Here is a 17,148-nt window from a genome sequence, read left to right as displayed (position 1 = left end):
GGTTTTGATTTTCAGCCAATACTTCATACTGACCTCAACTGCTATATAGATTTGAGTGTGTCTAAAAATGGTGTGAACATGGCATTTCTTTTAAGTTTCAAGATTATGCAAAGAGCTCAGAATATTTTTTTTCTGTTGTAAAACTTGAAACCTAGATCTAAGGTGACTTTGAAACTGAACCCTATCCTAAACTACATCCAGATACCTTTGCTAATCTATTTTTATATATTATTGAATAAAATATCTTGACATGCTGAAATTGTATGTGGTATTTTTTCTTTAGAAGTAAATTGATTCGTATTGGAAACATGAAATGGGGACTATCAGCTATTACAGATCCCTTTTATTTCTTTAGCAAAGGCTTTCATTTTTAGAGCTGATTATCTCTCCCATGTATGTGATATCCATCTTAACAATGATTGCTTATGGAACACAGGTTTATTACAAATGGACAATGTGTTTATATTAAGAAAAACTATTTTTATTTTTATTTTTGTTTTCTAGTCAAGGACATTTGGTGCCTCAGTGTAGGGCAGGTTAATGTAAAGTAAATCCTTTGTATTTAGGTTACAAGTTTAGTTGTAGCTCTGTCTGAAAATAAATAACAGGACCTGTTTTTGTCAAACATATGATTACTAGTTTATGTGCTTTCTTACACAGTTCCTGTCTGGAAAAAAAATGTTTATTACATAAAAGCACCCTCAAACTTGAGGGCATTTTTGGCTTTTTAAATGGGAAAAGATTAACTAAATGTGGAACTCCAGACACTCTAGTGGGATAATAGAGGAAGTTTCTATTGCTGGACATAGTGATGGGCTGAAAACGTAAATCCTCTGAGCAATCAATCCACTGGCTTTTATGAACGCTTAGGGAAAAAAAGGAAATACATTGCTTGAAAAAAGAAATAAACCTTGTTGCAGGATACGTGATGGCCAAATTAAAAAAAAGACGTATGTATTGTAAAGTCTCATGTATCATTGCAACTGTCTGAGCAGGACGAGTGAAACCAAAACAAAACCAGGAAATAATACTTTTCTTATAATGAATGGATTTTGAGGGAAAACTTCAATGAGGAGAGAAAACATATTTAGATACTGACTGCTCTTCTGCTGAGAAGAACAGGACTTTTGCTAAATAGCTTCATAATTAATTTTAGTGTTAATACAACAGGTCTAGTATGAGATAAATCCTTCTGTGGGAGAAGCATTGTCCATTATGCGTGCTGATTTATGAGAGAGAGTCAGCTATATTTTAATGATAGTTGGACTAGACTGTAGATACAGACTAGGACTCACAATACAGGAGAAAAGCTCGTTTGTGCTTAATATACTAGATAAATTGTTCCTGGCTTCTTAGGGTGTGACTATACTTGCTGTCACACTCCCAAGTTTACTCAAGAACTGTATGATTTGCTGAGTAGGTGCTAGTCATGTCAGGAAAAACCCAACGGGATGCCTTTCATATACCTGTTTTTTTCCTCAAAGTAATATATTAACCTTTTTTTGTCCTTTTTTTTTTTCTCTTAATCGAAGTCTGCTCAAGACCCAAGGCAAATTATAGGAGTGGGGAAAATGACCACTGATAATCTGAGCAATACGAAATTCAACACTGCGATTTTGTTTTAGTGAGAGGAAAACACCAGTGACTGACTGTCAAAAAATTCTAAGCTGAAACTTAACTTCGTGGGCAGTAGCTTTAAAACGTATTTAATACTTCTTATTTCTTCAGTTAAGCTGTTTCTGTCTCCAGTTAATAATAGGCTGTGGGATTAAATCTTAGCTTTTGATATTTAGTGGGAAACGTAGTATAGCGATTTATGAATCAAAATGTACTTTGAATAAATTATAATTGCAAATAACAGTTTATGAAAGTTGTGACTATTACCATAATTGCACCATTCGCTATGCACAACTTGAAATCTCGCTTGCTGAATAAATTTGTTTTCATTCGGATTGCATTCCTGACATTTTTAGAAAAGAGTGAATCAAGCCTCACAGACAAAATTTCCTACAGAGTTTATTAAAAAGGTCACCTTTGTTTGCTAAACATACCTAAAATATAAACATTTCTTGAATTAATGAGATGCTATTTTAGTCTGAGAGTTTCCTATTCAAGTTTACTAAACCATAGACTCGTAAGGAGTCTCACAAGAGCTTCCACATTACGCCATGCCTTTAGCTATCTATGAATCCTAAAATTGTGAAAGTTAAAATTGGTTCGGCAAGCTGTTAGAAAAAAACCCAGCCGACAGCCAAAATTAGGTATATTACTGTAAATTGCGGGAGGGGAGTGGAGAGGTTTAAAGCTCTGTCTGGCAAGAGAAGGGTTAAGGACTTTTTTGCTATACCCGTTTCAAATTACAATGAGAAGCCTCTTCTTTCCCAGCAGGGTTGTGCTTACATTAGTCTTTAGATCTCTCTTGAAGAGAGCTGTTATATTTGTGCCTGCTAGAGTTGGAAATAACAGTTCAGAAGCTGAAAAGGGTTGAATGGATTTACAGAAGGGGTTTTTTTGCGAGTAAATTCATGGCAACACATTAATTTGATTAGTACATGCTTTAGAATTACTTGACACTCAAGCGATCCAAAAGATGTTAAAGTTATCACCAGGCTGCTGGACAGATATGTGTTACACCACCAAGGTACAGATCAAGACAAATCTGTGACTCAGGATTTTATCTTGGGAAGAGCGCAAGGTGTACGAAGAACTCAGAATAACAAGGGAAGATAACTCTGGGAACTACAAGGTGTCAGAAGAACAGCTCTTGCTAATACAGCTCCCCACCAAAGACCTGGTTATCTAAGGTTTATATAGGAATGCCTAGGTCAGCTGACAAAATACTGGTCTTCTGCTCCATAAATGCAGAAAAAACGATAACAACAGTGGAAAATTGGAAGTCTGAATTTCAGCTTTCTTAGAAATAACTGCAACCTGACACATTCCATAATATTTAAACAGGGTGGGGGGAGAGAAATCACCAAAGATGTTACGTTTAGAGATGACATTGACATGAAGAATAGGTAAATTTTGTTTTTCAGCCACTGGGAAAGCAGACCTCATAGGAAGGAACTCAGAACAAGTAGGAGAAAAGATTTTTTTTTTTCCTTTTTTCCTTGTTCTTTTTCTTTTCAAAGATGAACCTATCTGCATTCAAAGCTTTCGTGGGCTTGCTCTGGAATTGCTGGGTTCTGGTGGGTCACACACAGGGAGGTTTAGGAGACAATCATGTCCATTCAAGTTTTATTTACAGGAGGCTGCGGAACCATGAGAGAAGGGAGATTCAGAGAGAGATTCTCTCTATCCTGGGTTTACCTCACAGACCCAGACCATTTTCACCAGGAAAGCAGGCTTCTTCTGCACCCCTCTTCATGCTGGACCTGTATAACGCCATGACAAATGAAGAGGATACTGAGGAGCTGGAATATTCACTGAAGGGATCAATGGCAGGGGAGAGCAGAGGGATGCAGAAAGGATACCCTGCCTCTCCAAATGGATATTCACGGAGAATACAATTATCTCGCATGACCCCCCTGACCACACAGAATCCTCCCTTAGCCAGCCTGCACGACACCAACTTTCTGAATGATGCTGACATGGTCATGAGCTTTGTCAATTTAGGTATGTGGAAATTTTTTTTTTGTTTCTGCTCTCTTTGACAAACTGTTAGCCTGATCTTGTGAGGGGCAAACGTCTCGGCTGGACCGTAACCTGTTCTAAAATGGCAGGATTGGGCCCGGGCTGCTGTGCCACTGCTAAAGGAAAAATCGTACGGATGGTAAAGTAGCTACATTGTAGGTGGCCATGGAAAAAGATTTTTCTCACTGTTTATATAAAGTCAGTTTCTATAATTCCCCTCTGCTGGCTTCTGTTTTCTTTCTTTCATTGATGTAATGAAAATTCTAGCCTTAGGCCAACTAACTCCTTTTTTTTTTTAATCTCAAAAAAATCAAACACTTATGCCTATTGCTCAGTTATTTCCCTCACTGTTTTGCTTAAAGCTCAGAAATGAACAAATATCAGTTGTTAATATTTCAAAGCCTAGAATGTTATGAAAAGGGAAAAGTTAAGGTATTTAAAAAAAAAAAGATTTCTTAGACTGTTAAGGGTTTTTTTTTCTGTTGGTAAGAGTCAGAGTTTTATTATCTTTTCAGCTGGATGGCTGGATTTTAAATACTCTGTTGCTGTTTCTTTGTGATTTCTATTTAATAACCACAGACTGTGTTTTATTATACTGCCATGGTGCTCAGAGTCTGCAATGGTTCTTATTTTCTGTGTCATAAATAAATTAAAAAACAAGTAGAGTATTAAACACTAGAAACATGCAAGCAAAGAATGCTTTTGAAAATTATATCATTTCAGACACAAAAACTGATTAAACTATATTGGCTTCTGAGTATAATAAACATGCTTACTAGTTACACTGTGGTTGAAGAAGCAGTTACAGATTTATTTACTAGAAAGCAACTTAAATCTCATTAAGAAATCTGCAAATAATTCATGAAATGTATTTATTATTTTTATAAGTGTTTTAAATTCTGCAGGACTCATAAAACTAGCTAAAAAAAAAAACCCTTCTCATTTGATCTGAGTAGCAAGAGATTTAATTGAAATCTTGAAGTTTCTCAATAAACTGGTACAAAATCTGGTGAACTTTTGCTTTCCAGGATAATACTTTCTGTAGAAACTTTTTAAACAACGGCACATATTCTGAAATACCTTTAGAATATCACATATTCTGTACCTTTTATGTCTACCAGGACTTCAATTCTTGCTGCAGGATTTAATATGTTTCCAAACACTAAAATCCTCAACAAGTCAAATTTCTAGAAAAATGACACACTAGAGTTTAGTTGTCATAATAATAAAATTACTTTTCGTTAATTATTTGGCAGATTAGGAGATGTTCAATTCTGAGATCTTTTTTTTCCTTAAGAGTAACATATGTCCACAACTCTAAATATACTTGCTTGTTACTCTTGCTCCTGAAATAGCAGACTAGAAAAAATGAAATCTCTATTTTTCAAAAATGTCTTCCTCATCCTTAAGAAAGGATTATCTGTGTATTACAGGTATTATCTGTGTATTACTTTTAAGTTATCATTGCATGCCTTGGTTTACCCAGAGTATCTGGAGTGAGATGAATTTAAAATGCCAATGTTAAAAAGGAAAATAGGAAGCAGTCTGATCTTCTAAGCATTAGTCAACAACATGATCCTGCAAAAATTTTCCTCATGTGTCCTGAGAAATACCCTCAGTAAATATGTCACAGACCATTTCATCAATGGCCTGGAGGACGATTTACACAGGACGTAGCCTTTGATTTCACAAAATGTCTTTGATTTCAAGAGGATTTCTTGCAATGCATGGGTAGAAGTCTTTGAAGGCTCAGTGTCAGATATGTCCAACCTGATCCTGCTGCGCTTCCCCAAATAAAAACCCTCTCTGGAATAACATAAGTTTCCACTGAGTGTCTTACCTTCACTGGGAAGTTTCTAATATTTGTCTCATTTTATTAGGAAGCCAGTGTTTCCTTAAGAAAGTAATTTTGATAAGTTAAAGCATATCTTTCAGCCTTACATTTCTAAACTGTGAAAACTGGGGGTGAGATGCTTTATTTTTCTAGTGATTATGATTAATAGACACCATTAACTTATTAAAAAAAATACCATGTAAATACTAGGTTTTGTTTGATCTCTGTAAAATTAAAATGTGTCTCAGCTCTAAGTGAGGCTAAATCCTTATTTACTTCAAATACCCTTCCATACACATTGGATATTGTGGTTAATCACACATTCCACCATGTAACGTGCGTAAGAAATATTGATGACCAATCCAGATTAGCTTCAACATTTTTATTAAACAATCCTGTGTTTCAGTATAATTAACATAAAAATGAAATAAATCATGGAAACAGGTAACCATTTTATATGATTTATGCAGTATAAGATCGTGACAGATGAGGGCAAGCTCTTTCAATGTACAACAGGGAAAAATATGCAGTGATAAGTGAATGTTAACACTGTACCTTAAAATCAATAAATGCTGATGCAGCACAGTAATAACTCACATGGTTTTAGATTTGAAGTCTCAGTCAAGTTGCATCAAATTAATCTGCTCTGGAAATAGTATTCACCATGTTCATACTTGCACACCATTAATTACACAAGGTGTAATTATAAAGCTTTATTAATCATCATGATATTTTAGATTGAAACTTTTTCTACATAGATTTCACTGGTTATAATAATTTAAGACATATATATTAAACCAAGAAATACCTAGCTAAGATGTTTACTAGGAATTATTAAGCATAAGATTGAAAAGGCTGAATTAGTTTAAAAAGTAAAATAAAATAATAGTCGAGGACAAATAATTTTATATTAAAGAATACAAATTGAAACTTATATGCTAGTTTGACAGAAATCAACCTGTCAGAGTTGAAAATACCTCACTTTCAAAAACAAATTTAAAAAAAATAATCAAGGAAACTGCAATTATAATTCTATCAAGGAACTAGGGAGGAAAACAAGACTGCATTTACTTTCCTGAAGTTAAAATTGTAAACACCTGCTCTTTATACTGGAATTTATACCAGAATTTCCATCTCTTTCTTTCTTGAACGATACGACAAGACAGAGACTATGCCTTGTCCTGCATTTTGTGTAAGACTGTGTGCATTGGCAGCTCTCCATAAATATTGATGATTGTAACAGAAGAGTTAACTGGGGTTGGTCCAGCAGTCAAAGAATAAATCCTCCACTAAATACACTGGGGTTTTCAAAGATCTGCTTGTATCACCTACAAGTTCAGGACTTTGTTTTCCTCACTGGGTGTTTTTTTATCCTGTTGTTATCTTTTATTGTACTGTTGCAAAGCCCTAACTGTTTAGAGTTCTGGCATCTTCCCTTTGGCCAGCCTCCCAAAATGACATATATAGGATACCCTGCTCCTTAGAGAGCAGACAAATAATACTCGTGTAGTCCTACTCACTTTTGTGCTCACTCAAAATTTAGTTACGGAAGGACTTTGTTAAGATAAATGTTAGTTTCCCACTCTTCACCTCTCACCAAAAAAGGGGGATTGAATAAAAAAAGATGTATACATGACTGCAGCTTGGAGACATCAGCACTTTTATAAACTACATTTAAACCTTTCAAGGACTGAGTTTTCCATTAGCATCAAAGTGATCATTAAATCCACTGTACTTAAGTGTTCCTTCTCATGCAATTCAAATGGTCTGTATTTTCACTTGTTTACAACACATCTGTAAATTTTTCTCTAAACAAATTGCTGCATTTGCTAAGCAGCCCTATTTTCTTTCTCTATATTTTCCTATGAATTTATGTGAACTCTATGCATGATAGGGGATAAATATACAAAAATTTTATAGTTTTCTGTTATGCTTTTATTTCTTAATTTCACAAAGTCAAATGTGAAGATTACTGTAAAATTTTGACCCTGGCCTACACATGCTAATTTAAAGAAGGATACAATATTATGGAGATTTTTAAAGTAACTGATGCATCCCAGAAATATACCTCTCCTTTGTCACATACAATATGATTCCACAATCTTAATTACAATAATCTTCAAACCACACATGCTGTGATCCGTCCTTAAATCAGACACTGAAATCAAAGGAAATTTTGCTTGTTTGAGGCACAGAATACTGTTCTTATTTCTCCAGCCTCTTTCTGCCCCAAGTTTGTACACTGTCTTGAAGACTATATTCTTTAAAACTTGGATCACGAAGCAAACACATAAATTCACAAAATTTACAGCCCATTGCATTCATTGGAGAATGCTAACATGGCAGATAACAGCCTTTATACAAATACTTTGAGAAACCTGCAGTACATCAATCCACATCCAATACCTGCACAACTGTATTTTCCTTATACACAAAAAAAGTAAGGATTTCTAGCTACAATCAGACCTTGAGCGCATATAGTAGCTAGCTTCCTAAATTAAACTAATTCAGTTTCTACAACCTTCCTCTCACAGCTAACATATCATCAGCGAGGGATATGGAGTGCTAAGCTATAAAATGCCAGGAGTTGTGGAAGGGGAGCTGGGTTTGAAGGATACACACAAAAAGGCCTCAGAATAATTAACTTCTCTCCTCAAAGCTTAGGAATGAGCACACTTTCTTTCTTTTCCACTGGATTTCAGATGTTGCTGTCTTAATTTTAACCTTACGTGAATTTCCTTGGCTGTGGTACAGTTTTAGTCTGTAAAACCTATGCTTCTAATAAAAATATTGACACAGCCATAACTGAAGTGATAGAAATAGTGCCATTATCTTGCCTTAGACAGAGGGATTCTAATACAAAGATAAAATTTGCTAAATAACAAATAAAGCCCATGTCTTTAATTCTGGAATTGCATCAATACTGAGAAAAAAAAACATTTCTGAAAAATTTTTGAATGGCAACCAAATGTATATAAGATGGCATTTATCATGCTTTTACATAAAATTTAAAGCAAATTAGATCAAGTGAGTCTCATTTAGTCTTGACTCAAAGTAGACCTCACTTGGCATCTTGAAATCCTAACAGTTTTTTCCCTTAACAAAATTTTTATCACCTGATCAGTGAGCTGAACTAAATTGTTGTGACCTAGGTACACAATCAAGCATTAGAAATAACTACTAATGGTGAAATAATTTTCTATGGTCAAATTAAATATTAAGACAGCTTATTGTAAAATAGGTTTATTTATTTCTAGAAAAAAAAAGGACTTTATCCACGGGATGACACTCCCTAAAAATCCTTGCCCGACCCTTACAATTCGTTAAGCAGTTTAAACCAATTTTTGTGTGATGACAGAGCAGGTTGTTAGGGATTGTTTTTCATTTTGAGCAAGAAATATTCTCGATATTCTTTTGGAATTACCCTACATTTGTTGTTTTATATTGAAATATTTTATATTTCCTTTGAAATCTCTCATGTTACATGAACCTTATGAACTATATAGCTCTACCTCAAAATAGGTTTGTGTGTGATCCATAAATATCATCTAACAAAACAGTGTTTTTATAACTGTCAATTAATTTTTTTGCCAAAGTTAACACTTTAAATCCAAGTAAATTATTGTATCTACCCAGCCAAAAAAATGTCAAGCTCTCCATTAACTGGGGTATAAAACTGTCTGACTTTCCTTGCCGACAGATTTGAAAGAAATTACAGATAACTGAAGAGAAACTGATTTAGCAGATGGTTAGATGTGCATGGTGAAAAGCTATATATATGTATAGTTATATATAAGTATCTATTATTAATAATATTTTTCCCATTGGGAAGAACGGCTGACCCAGTTCCGCTTCTTCTTTAGAAAGTGCTCCTTTCCAGACTAAACACAGACTTTGGGTGGGGTTGTGGGGATTGTATGTATTGTACAGTACGTATTTTCCCAGGAAAACACAATCTTGGAGTGACTCTGGCTAGTCATGAAAGAGAAAGAGGGAGGCTTGTGGAGACGCCTCTGTGCACAGGATATTAGAGGAGGAATCTGCCTGCCATGGAGTGGATGGAGAGCCTCTTGGTTCTCTTCCTAAACCCCAGGTTGTTTGCTTAGGTAACAAGACAACTTTGGCACATACATGATCTCCTACACTTATTGCTCCTGTTATTATTTTCTCTGCGTGTTAAATTATGCAAAGAATTTTGCCATGGCTACCTGCCTAGTTACTGGCTGAGTTATGGAGGTAATTACAACACAGGCAATTCCTTTTTCTTCTCTTTTTAGCCATGGTGGTTCCTTTCAGCTTGCTTTCACAGGCCTACAAACGAATAGAGTTTTGCAGAAAATGGATTGATTATAGTCTGATCATTCTAGGTGTCATCTGGTGTTTCCACATAGCTGACAATGAACATTTTATGAAGTGCCAATTGCAGCCCTCAGCTAAAGAAAGGCTCCCCAGGGCTTCAGGAGAGCTCTGGCTGCTACCAGACTTTATAATTATTTCCCACACCTCTCCCCATCCTCTCCTACTTGTCCTTTCCCTTGTCTGTAACCCCCACCGTCTAGGCAGGGTCACTGAACTTTAATTTTATGTCAGTGGCATTTGCCTGCAGAAGGGATTAAAGACCGAGAAGCGGTGAGACTGGGCGACAGGGCAGGAGATGGATAGGGAAGGAATGAGAGCAGGCATGAGAGAAAAATGGCAAAGCCTTACAGCCTTCTTCTTCTCAGTAGGCAATGGCCAATGTGCAGGGCTGGACACAGACCTACTGGGCATGGGAAAGGTTCACAACAGACAAACAGCCTCTGCAGGAACTGGGATTACTGGGAGAGTTAGTCCTGCTCCTCTGTGCCTCACGTGGAGTGTGATGTTGTAGCACTGAAAGCATTTCCCACGCCATTAAAGTTACAAAAGTAGAGGGAAGTTCATCGTGGTAGGGAGAAGAAGGTGCATGCAGACAGAGAAAGAGCAAAGAACGTGATAAAGATAGATCATGTGCATATGAAAGAGAAAATGAGTCTAAGTATGGGTTTCTTTTCCTAGTAAGCTTGCAGGGGAAGGGAACTATTTTCTTCTCAGGCCCTCATGGCAGAGTAACTAACTCAACCTCACCAGCCACTTGGTTCCCTGGGCAGAACTTTTCATGTTTGTGAAATAAAATGCATCTCCCCCCACCCTTCAATATGTGTGTGCAGGGAGTGCACAGACGGGCTACTAACATTTGCAGCCATAAATAACGTAGAAGCTAGCTTTTAAAAACCGCAGGTTAAAGGATGAGGGCTGCCACGACGCACACAGAGAGGTTGAGATCAGAGAAGCAGCTAAAAGGGGCCAGGAGAAACAATGAATCCCCTTGTTCTGAGTCATATTTATGAGTGCTCCATTGCACCTAAAGTTCATATTTTATTGGCTAGGCCATGGGGTTTCCCCATTTGCTCATCTCTTAAAATAACACCCCTGGTTAAAATTTCCTATAAAACACAGAAATGCTACAGCAGGCAGAACTTGTCAACCCTGACAACTACATTATTTAAGTTTGTGGGTGGGGTACACCAAGCAGGAGCTGGTTTGTGTTTTGTATTGAATTATGAAATTGTTTCTATATTAAAAATGACTGTAAAACAAGTAGAAAAGGAGAGGGTTTACAGGTCAACTCACCACTCAGAAACTTCCCACTATTGTTGAGAGATGCTCCAAGAGGCGAATCTAGATGTTTAGCACCCAACTCTTTCTGTGCAGCTGCTCCGGTGCATTAGATCAAGACCTGCTTTATCAACCGCTATTATAGAACTCAGTGGCATGTGTGGTACCTTGCCAGAATGGGGCTTTACTTTTTTCCCCATTGTAATTCAGGGCAAACTGAGACAACAGTGGCTTTGCAGAAGTAAAATTCCACCTAACTTTTTTTGGAGGACAATCAGGAGATAGGAATTCGAATAACTGAAATTTCTGTTAGATTTAGCTTTATCTGACTAAGCAATATTACCCATTCAGACCCCATGAGAACTTAAGGATCTTTTCCAACCTCAGTGATTCTGTGATTCTATCCCTTTGTACACTGTGCCTATGAAATGAAATTACTGTTGTTCTAATTCTCATCTATTTGACTGTAGTCAAATTAATGAAGCTATATTTATATTATCTGGAAAAGCTGTACACATAATCCAGAGTAATTATTATAAATTAATAACAATCTGCCTAGGCATATCCATTTAAAACATCCTTTTTTTTAAAAGTGAGGGGGAAATATAGGTAGGGTATTCAGTTACAAGGTACTGCAAAATAATTTCAAAAAGATACTATGTTAGGCTTTTATGATATGGATAACATAAATTTTGGAGGTAAAGCTGTTAAATTCTGTCCTGGCAAACCTAAACTATGGAAGAGGAAAGAGCAGGGACACTGAATGATTTGTGAGTCTGATTCTGGAGCAGCAAGCAGATGGCACCTGATGGCACTTGGTGCCAGGAACCGTGAGATTCTAGTGGTGTGGTTTGCAAAAAACATCAGCTGAGAAATCAAACGCGTGGGTGAACCGTAGTGTGGTTGATAAAGCCATTGGAGCAAGAGCAAGCCCAGCATTCAACCGCATGACAGCTGTAGTCTTTGTGGTGATTTATGATGGCTGAGATCCAGCAGGAACATAGCTTTGGGAAGGTTGTTCCCAAAGTTACCTCAGCTGGGGTATCTGTCAATAACTACAAGTTATAACATGCTAGCGATCCAGAAGGTTAATCTGCTACTCCTGACCAACTTACCTTGTTGCCTTGCACATGAAATGTGTGCAAACGTTTTGCAGTGAGTCTGTCCTGGCCACAGCCTAGCCTAACCCTGAAAGTTGGAGAGAGAAGTGTCTGAGCAGAGAAATAGGAAAAACCTGAAGATCCCTAGATAGAGAACAAAAACAATGTGCCTCTGTTTTCCAGTACATAAATTGAGGATGGACAAATACTTCTGTGCGCATTTTTACTTCTGTGCACTCTCATTCTTTGACCTTGCAGAGTACTAGAAGCGCTTTCTTCTTGTGAAGCCTCTTTTTACTCTGGCAGTGTGCTCTGTAAAACAGCTCCCTCCTAAGAGCCTCACAACACCTTGCATTTCCTCCTGATGACCTCAAGCATTACTTCAGAAAGGGCTAAAAAAAGCCCTTCTGTAAGGGCAACAAGTCTTTTTACTGTTCTTAAAACTGACAGTTTTACAAAATAATGAAAAAGAAAAAGAAACACTGGAATTAAAGAACCAAAACTGAGATTTGAGATCTGGTGCAAGGGAGAGAGGACGTGTGGCTAATTTAGCTCTTGTTCTCAGAATATAGATTTGTGCCTCTCTGAGGCAAGTGTGCATGCGTATCAGCCTATGTGCATGGCTTTGTGTGTGTAATATACAAAGCATGTTAATCTCTTCAGTTTTAGTCATTGGGATTTTTTCCCCCTTAAATCATAATAGCCTTTCCCATCAATACTATGTGGCTTTAGCAGCCCTGACCTTTCAAGCTGCTTGTTTGGGCCAGTGTTTATCAGATGACCATTTGACCTCCTTGTTAATTGTACTTAATTACATCCTGTTGTAACATTTTGAAATAAGGAGGAGAGTTTATGGATCTGCTCCAAAAAGCTGAAGACTAAAACGGCAGCAGAATGCAGTGGTATGAGGTGCTGAGTAATCTCGTAGTTAGGTCAAGAAGAGCTGTGCTTTGTCCAGCTGATTGCAAAATTGGATCCTTAAACCATTCCTTTTCCATTTAGGATCCTCGGTACTTCTGAGGATGAAATCACACAATTTTGTTTGTTCTGAGAAGGGCTGCTTCTCTCTCATTCTCAGTTTGGAGCTTTCTCCAAAGAGATCGAGGAATGAGTGAGATCTATCAAGAGTACTGCAAGGGCTAAAGTTTACATATGATGATATAAAAGAGACAAGCCTCTGTTGCCACGAGTGTTATCTCTGTGGTTTTCCAAAACTTCAGAGTTCCTTGTGCTTCCCTAGAACTGCCAGTTCCCATGAGCTTTTTGAGAGTTGTATGATATTTTCTATGAGATTTTCTGTGTGTTGATGATTTATGGGCACATCTAAGATTTCATTACAGAGCAGCAATTTTCCCCTGTAGTTGCAGAAAAATAAAAATGGAAACAAATCAGCATGCAGAAACAGATACAGTTCTTGAAAACTGGCGCTCTAAATGCTCAGAAAGCGACTTCAAACACTTCTTATTTTATAATGCTTTTCATATAGCTGATGGCTTTTGAAACACTTAGGATTGACCATATTGTTTCCCTTTTCACTAAAGATGAGATATATATATGCTTCCTCTACTGTTTTGTTCCACAGCTCACTTTCCGCAAACTTAATTTATAATATTATAGTAGGCTTGATTTCCTAAGATAAATGAAGACAAAAAGGAATAGGAGCTATAAAATTATTAACACCAAGTGCAAATCTAGTCCCAAGACTTTAAGGGTCACTAGGCAAAAGAATACACCTTAAATTTTATTTTATTAAAACACTGACAACTAGACTTGTTGGAGAAGGAAGTGTCATGATGAATTAATTGTCCATAGTAGTAAACTGCACAGAATTATGGCATTATTGTAAATGGTTTATCATCCAGCATGAGTAATATTCTAGATAAAAAAGACAAGTCACTTGGTGCTGTGCTGTGAGACTGTAGGCTGACAGAGTACTGCCCATGATTGTCACCATGAAGTGAACAGTATTACTGTGAAAGCTAAAAATCTGTACTAAGTCTTTCAGGTATCAAAGATTAAACCTACAGTTCAGCTACACGTAATTGCATTCACATAGTTAAATGTGTTTTACACGTTGATTTCAGTTACAAGTTTATATGATTAAAAATAAAACACAGAATTTGCAGAATATCATAGTAAGGTATTCAAAAGATCATAATGTTTAAATCCTCTTCGCTGTTAATCAATGAGGGGTATAACTGAAATAATACAATTAAATATGATAACTTTCAGGGAGGGCTGGTTTATTTTTCAGGATTTTCAGAGGTACATGTAATGTGACACAGTATCTTATTGTTTATCAAAGTGGTTTAAAATTAGGTATCATTTCAGAATAAAATCCTTTATTTTCTTTGATTCCTTGGTGTGCTCCTTTATTAATGTCATCCTATAGCTATCAAAATTAGTATCTATTTTAACAACATGATTCTTCAAAAAGTAATTTTTTTGTCACTTTTTAAACTATTGAATTAATAATCATGTTTATTAAGGCTGTATATCATAATAAGATCACATTTACAAGGAGATTAATTTTTATATGTATATAAAATTTTTAATTTAAGTAAATATGTTTAAAATAATAGTATTTTATAAATTGTGTATATATATACCTTTTTAATATATATATAGTAATGTAAAATCCCAACATGGGTTATGCTATAGAGTGAATACCAAGTAGATGGAGTTCATGTTGCAATTCATTAGGTCAGAGTGGAAGGAGTAATCATTAAGATTAAATATATATTACCCCCATTTTGTTTTCCTAGCAGTTGTGTTTTATTTTATCCATATTTATATGTATTCCTTAGAAATGCAAAAATATATAGGATGTGCTTACCAGCATGGGTGTGTGTACAGGAGAGATCTAATGTAAAAGGAGTTTGTCACAGGACTCAAATCAATGAGACAGGTACATGCATGAACTGAAAATTTGGCTCTATGGGCACAGCTCCCGAATAAGTAATGACCTGTTCATTCTGCCATCTGCTGCTGTACAGGAATGAAACTTCTCTTATTAACATTATATCACCTTGGGTCAATGAAATTTACTGTGGACTCCATTAAACCATGCTGCTTCAGCTTGTCCTTAGTCAGGGAGTGTGCTCTTATCAAAATGGGAATTAAAGTAAACCCCCAAAAGAAGGGATTGTGATGCTTCCAGTTTTGGAGATGGGCAACAGATGGTTCTAAACTACTTGAAAAATAAAATCAGGTCTGTCAACAATGACTAGGGCAGTAGTCACTTCTAGCTCTAGTAGAAACAAAGGTTTAGCACAAACAGCTGCAAAGGCAAAGGCTGATCAGATGCTGCAAAATGCATGCCAAATATTCTTCATGGTGTTATACCAACAAGATTGCATTTGAAATACAAGCACTATGTTGTTGGCCGAGTTCCCACTCCCTGCTCATTCTTACCCTCTTCTCAGAAAGACACCCAAATTTTGGGAGTGGAGTAATGATCTTGCTCAGGCAATTGTTGGATTAACAGCTCTGTGTGCTCAGTGCTGTGTTTTTTCTTTCTACTTTGGAAATTATTTTCTTGCTTTTTATGTCCTTTTGAAACTCTTGTGTCTTTCTCTTCAAGTCTGTCCAAACTAATCTACTGTGAGGGACCACCACCTATGAGCTCACCACCTGGAGCTAATATGAGCTCTTCCATGGCAGAAATATTTTTTATGAAGACTGCTTTTCCTTTCCTCTGGCAGTGCAGGTGTAATGCTGGATGGCCAACCCAGAGATCTTTTAACTCACTAACACTCAGTGAGTTTCTGCCCTAAAGAGAGTTGACGTGTTCATTAACTTTGGTAAGATTTAAGCTTCTTTAGGAAAAAAAAAGTCCAGGTGTTTTTTTCCTTCTTGCTGAGGGGACTTAATCCATTTGAGGGGTAATAATGTGGGTGAAATAATATATTTTTGTGAGAATAAATAACGATCAGACTAGACTAGCAGAGCTGCAGAGGAGAGAATGCGGTTTGAATCAGTATAATAAGCTGTTAAAATCACAGCCAGCTCCTAAACTGGCTGTTAAAACCTGCTGTCTGAAAGTGCCACTCGTCATCACTGCTGCCCAGTCTCCTGGCTGCTCTTCCTCCTCATCTTCCTCCTCTTTGCCCCCAGCTGTAATGTCCAGGAGGGCCTGTCCCTGTTGTGCTTCTGTCCCCATAATTCTGTTTCTCTGCACTACTGGCTCTCCTAGGTGGGTCCTTGGTGTTGCTCCTTGGTGTTGGCCATTAGCAGCATGCAGAGGGCAAACCTTCAAAATTAGGACCAAAAATTTATGTGGGATGAAATTCCAGTCTCTTTATGTTTTTAATTTTTAAGGTGATTACTCAGTTAGTGTAGTGATTAGCCCAGAAAATAGTTGTGCACACAAAATATAAATCTGAGGAACTCTGAGTTTGTTTGAGCCATGCTGACATGTTAGCTAAGCACATGGCCAGTGATCAGCTATTTTTTGCAAATGTATTTAATATCCTATCTATAATAAGGCATATCAAAATATTTTTAAATTATTATATGTAATAACGCATTCTTCTGCTCTCTAAATGGGATATTCTTGGGGGTTCCCTTCCTCATCACTCCTGCAGATGTACTGGTTTTTTTGGAATGGTTGATCAGTGTTAATGGGTATGGATAATATTAAAATACTCAAACGTGAGCACAGGGTAAGAAAATAGTGCCTATCTAGTTGTATCTAGTTTGGGATGCAGACACAAGTTCCATGGAAGCTTCTCCAACAAATTCCACAGCAGGAATTGGATGGAGTTTATTAGACGACATGTGTGAACGGTAAGTGGCAGAGAGACTTGCCATCTCTGGGAGGAAGTAAGCGGAGGGTTAACATGAGCAGGAACTAAGGAGATGTGGGAAGATAGAATGGACTTTAATGTTTAGCTTTTACTCCCCTGCCAGTTTCCCTATGATGATATATGCCCTTTCACC

At 36.8% G+C, this 17,148-nt stretch overlaps 1 protein-coding gene across 5 annotated transcripts in view; it reads left to right on the top strand.

The window, feature by feature from the left end:
- The first annotated feature begins 2,474 nt into the window (after window positions 1-2,474).
- The window catches only part of BMP5 (bone morphogenetic protein 5), a 57,950-nt gene continuing 43,276 nt past the window's right edge, over window positions 2,475-17,148 (top strand). For 2 of the 5 annotated variants that reach the window (XM_086743783.1, XM_010128142.2), the window contains exon 1: window positions 2,475-3,618. In XM_086743783.1, coding sequence (XP_086599909.1) covers window positions 3,135-3,618 — 484 coding nt within the window. In that variant the 5' untranslated portion in view covers window positions 2,475-3,134. The remainder of the gene's footprint in view (window positions 3,619-17,148) is intronic. The other 3 variants (XM_086743785.1, XM_086743784.1, XM_086743782.1) reach the window with 3 other exon arrangements.

The sequence above is a fragment of the Chlamydotis macqueenii genome, chromosome 3 (assembly GCF_036417535.1).
Source record: "Chlamydotis macqueenii isolate bChlMac1 chromosome 3, bChlMac1.mat, whole genome shotgun sequence".
In the NCBI taxonomy this organism is placed as follows: domain Eukaryota; kingdom Metazoa; phylum Chordata; class Aves; order Otidiformes; family Otididae; genus Chlamydotis; species Chlamydotis macqueenii.
This window is presented reverse-complemented; position numbering and strand designations above follow the sequence as displayed.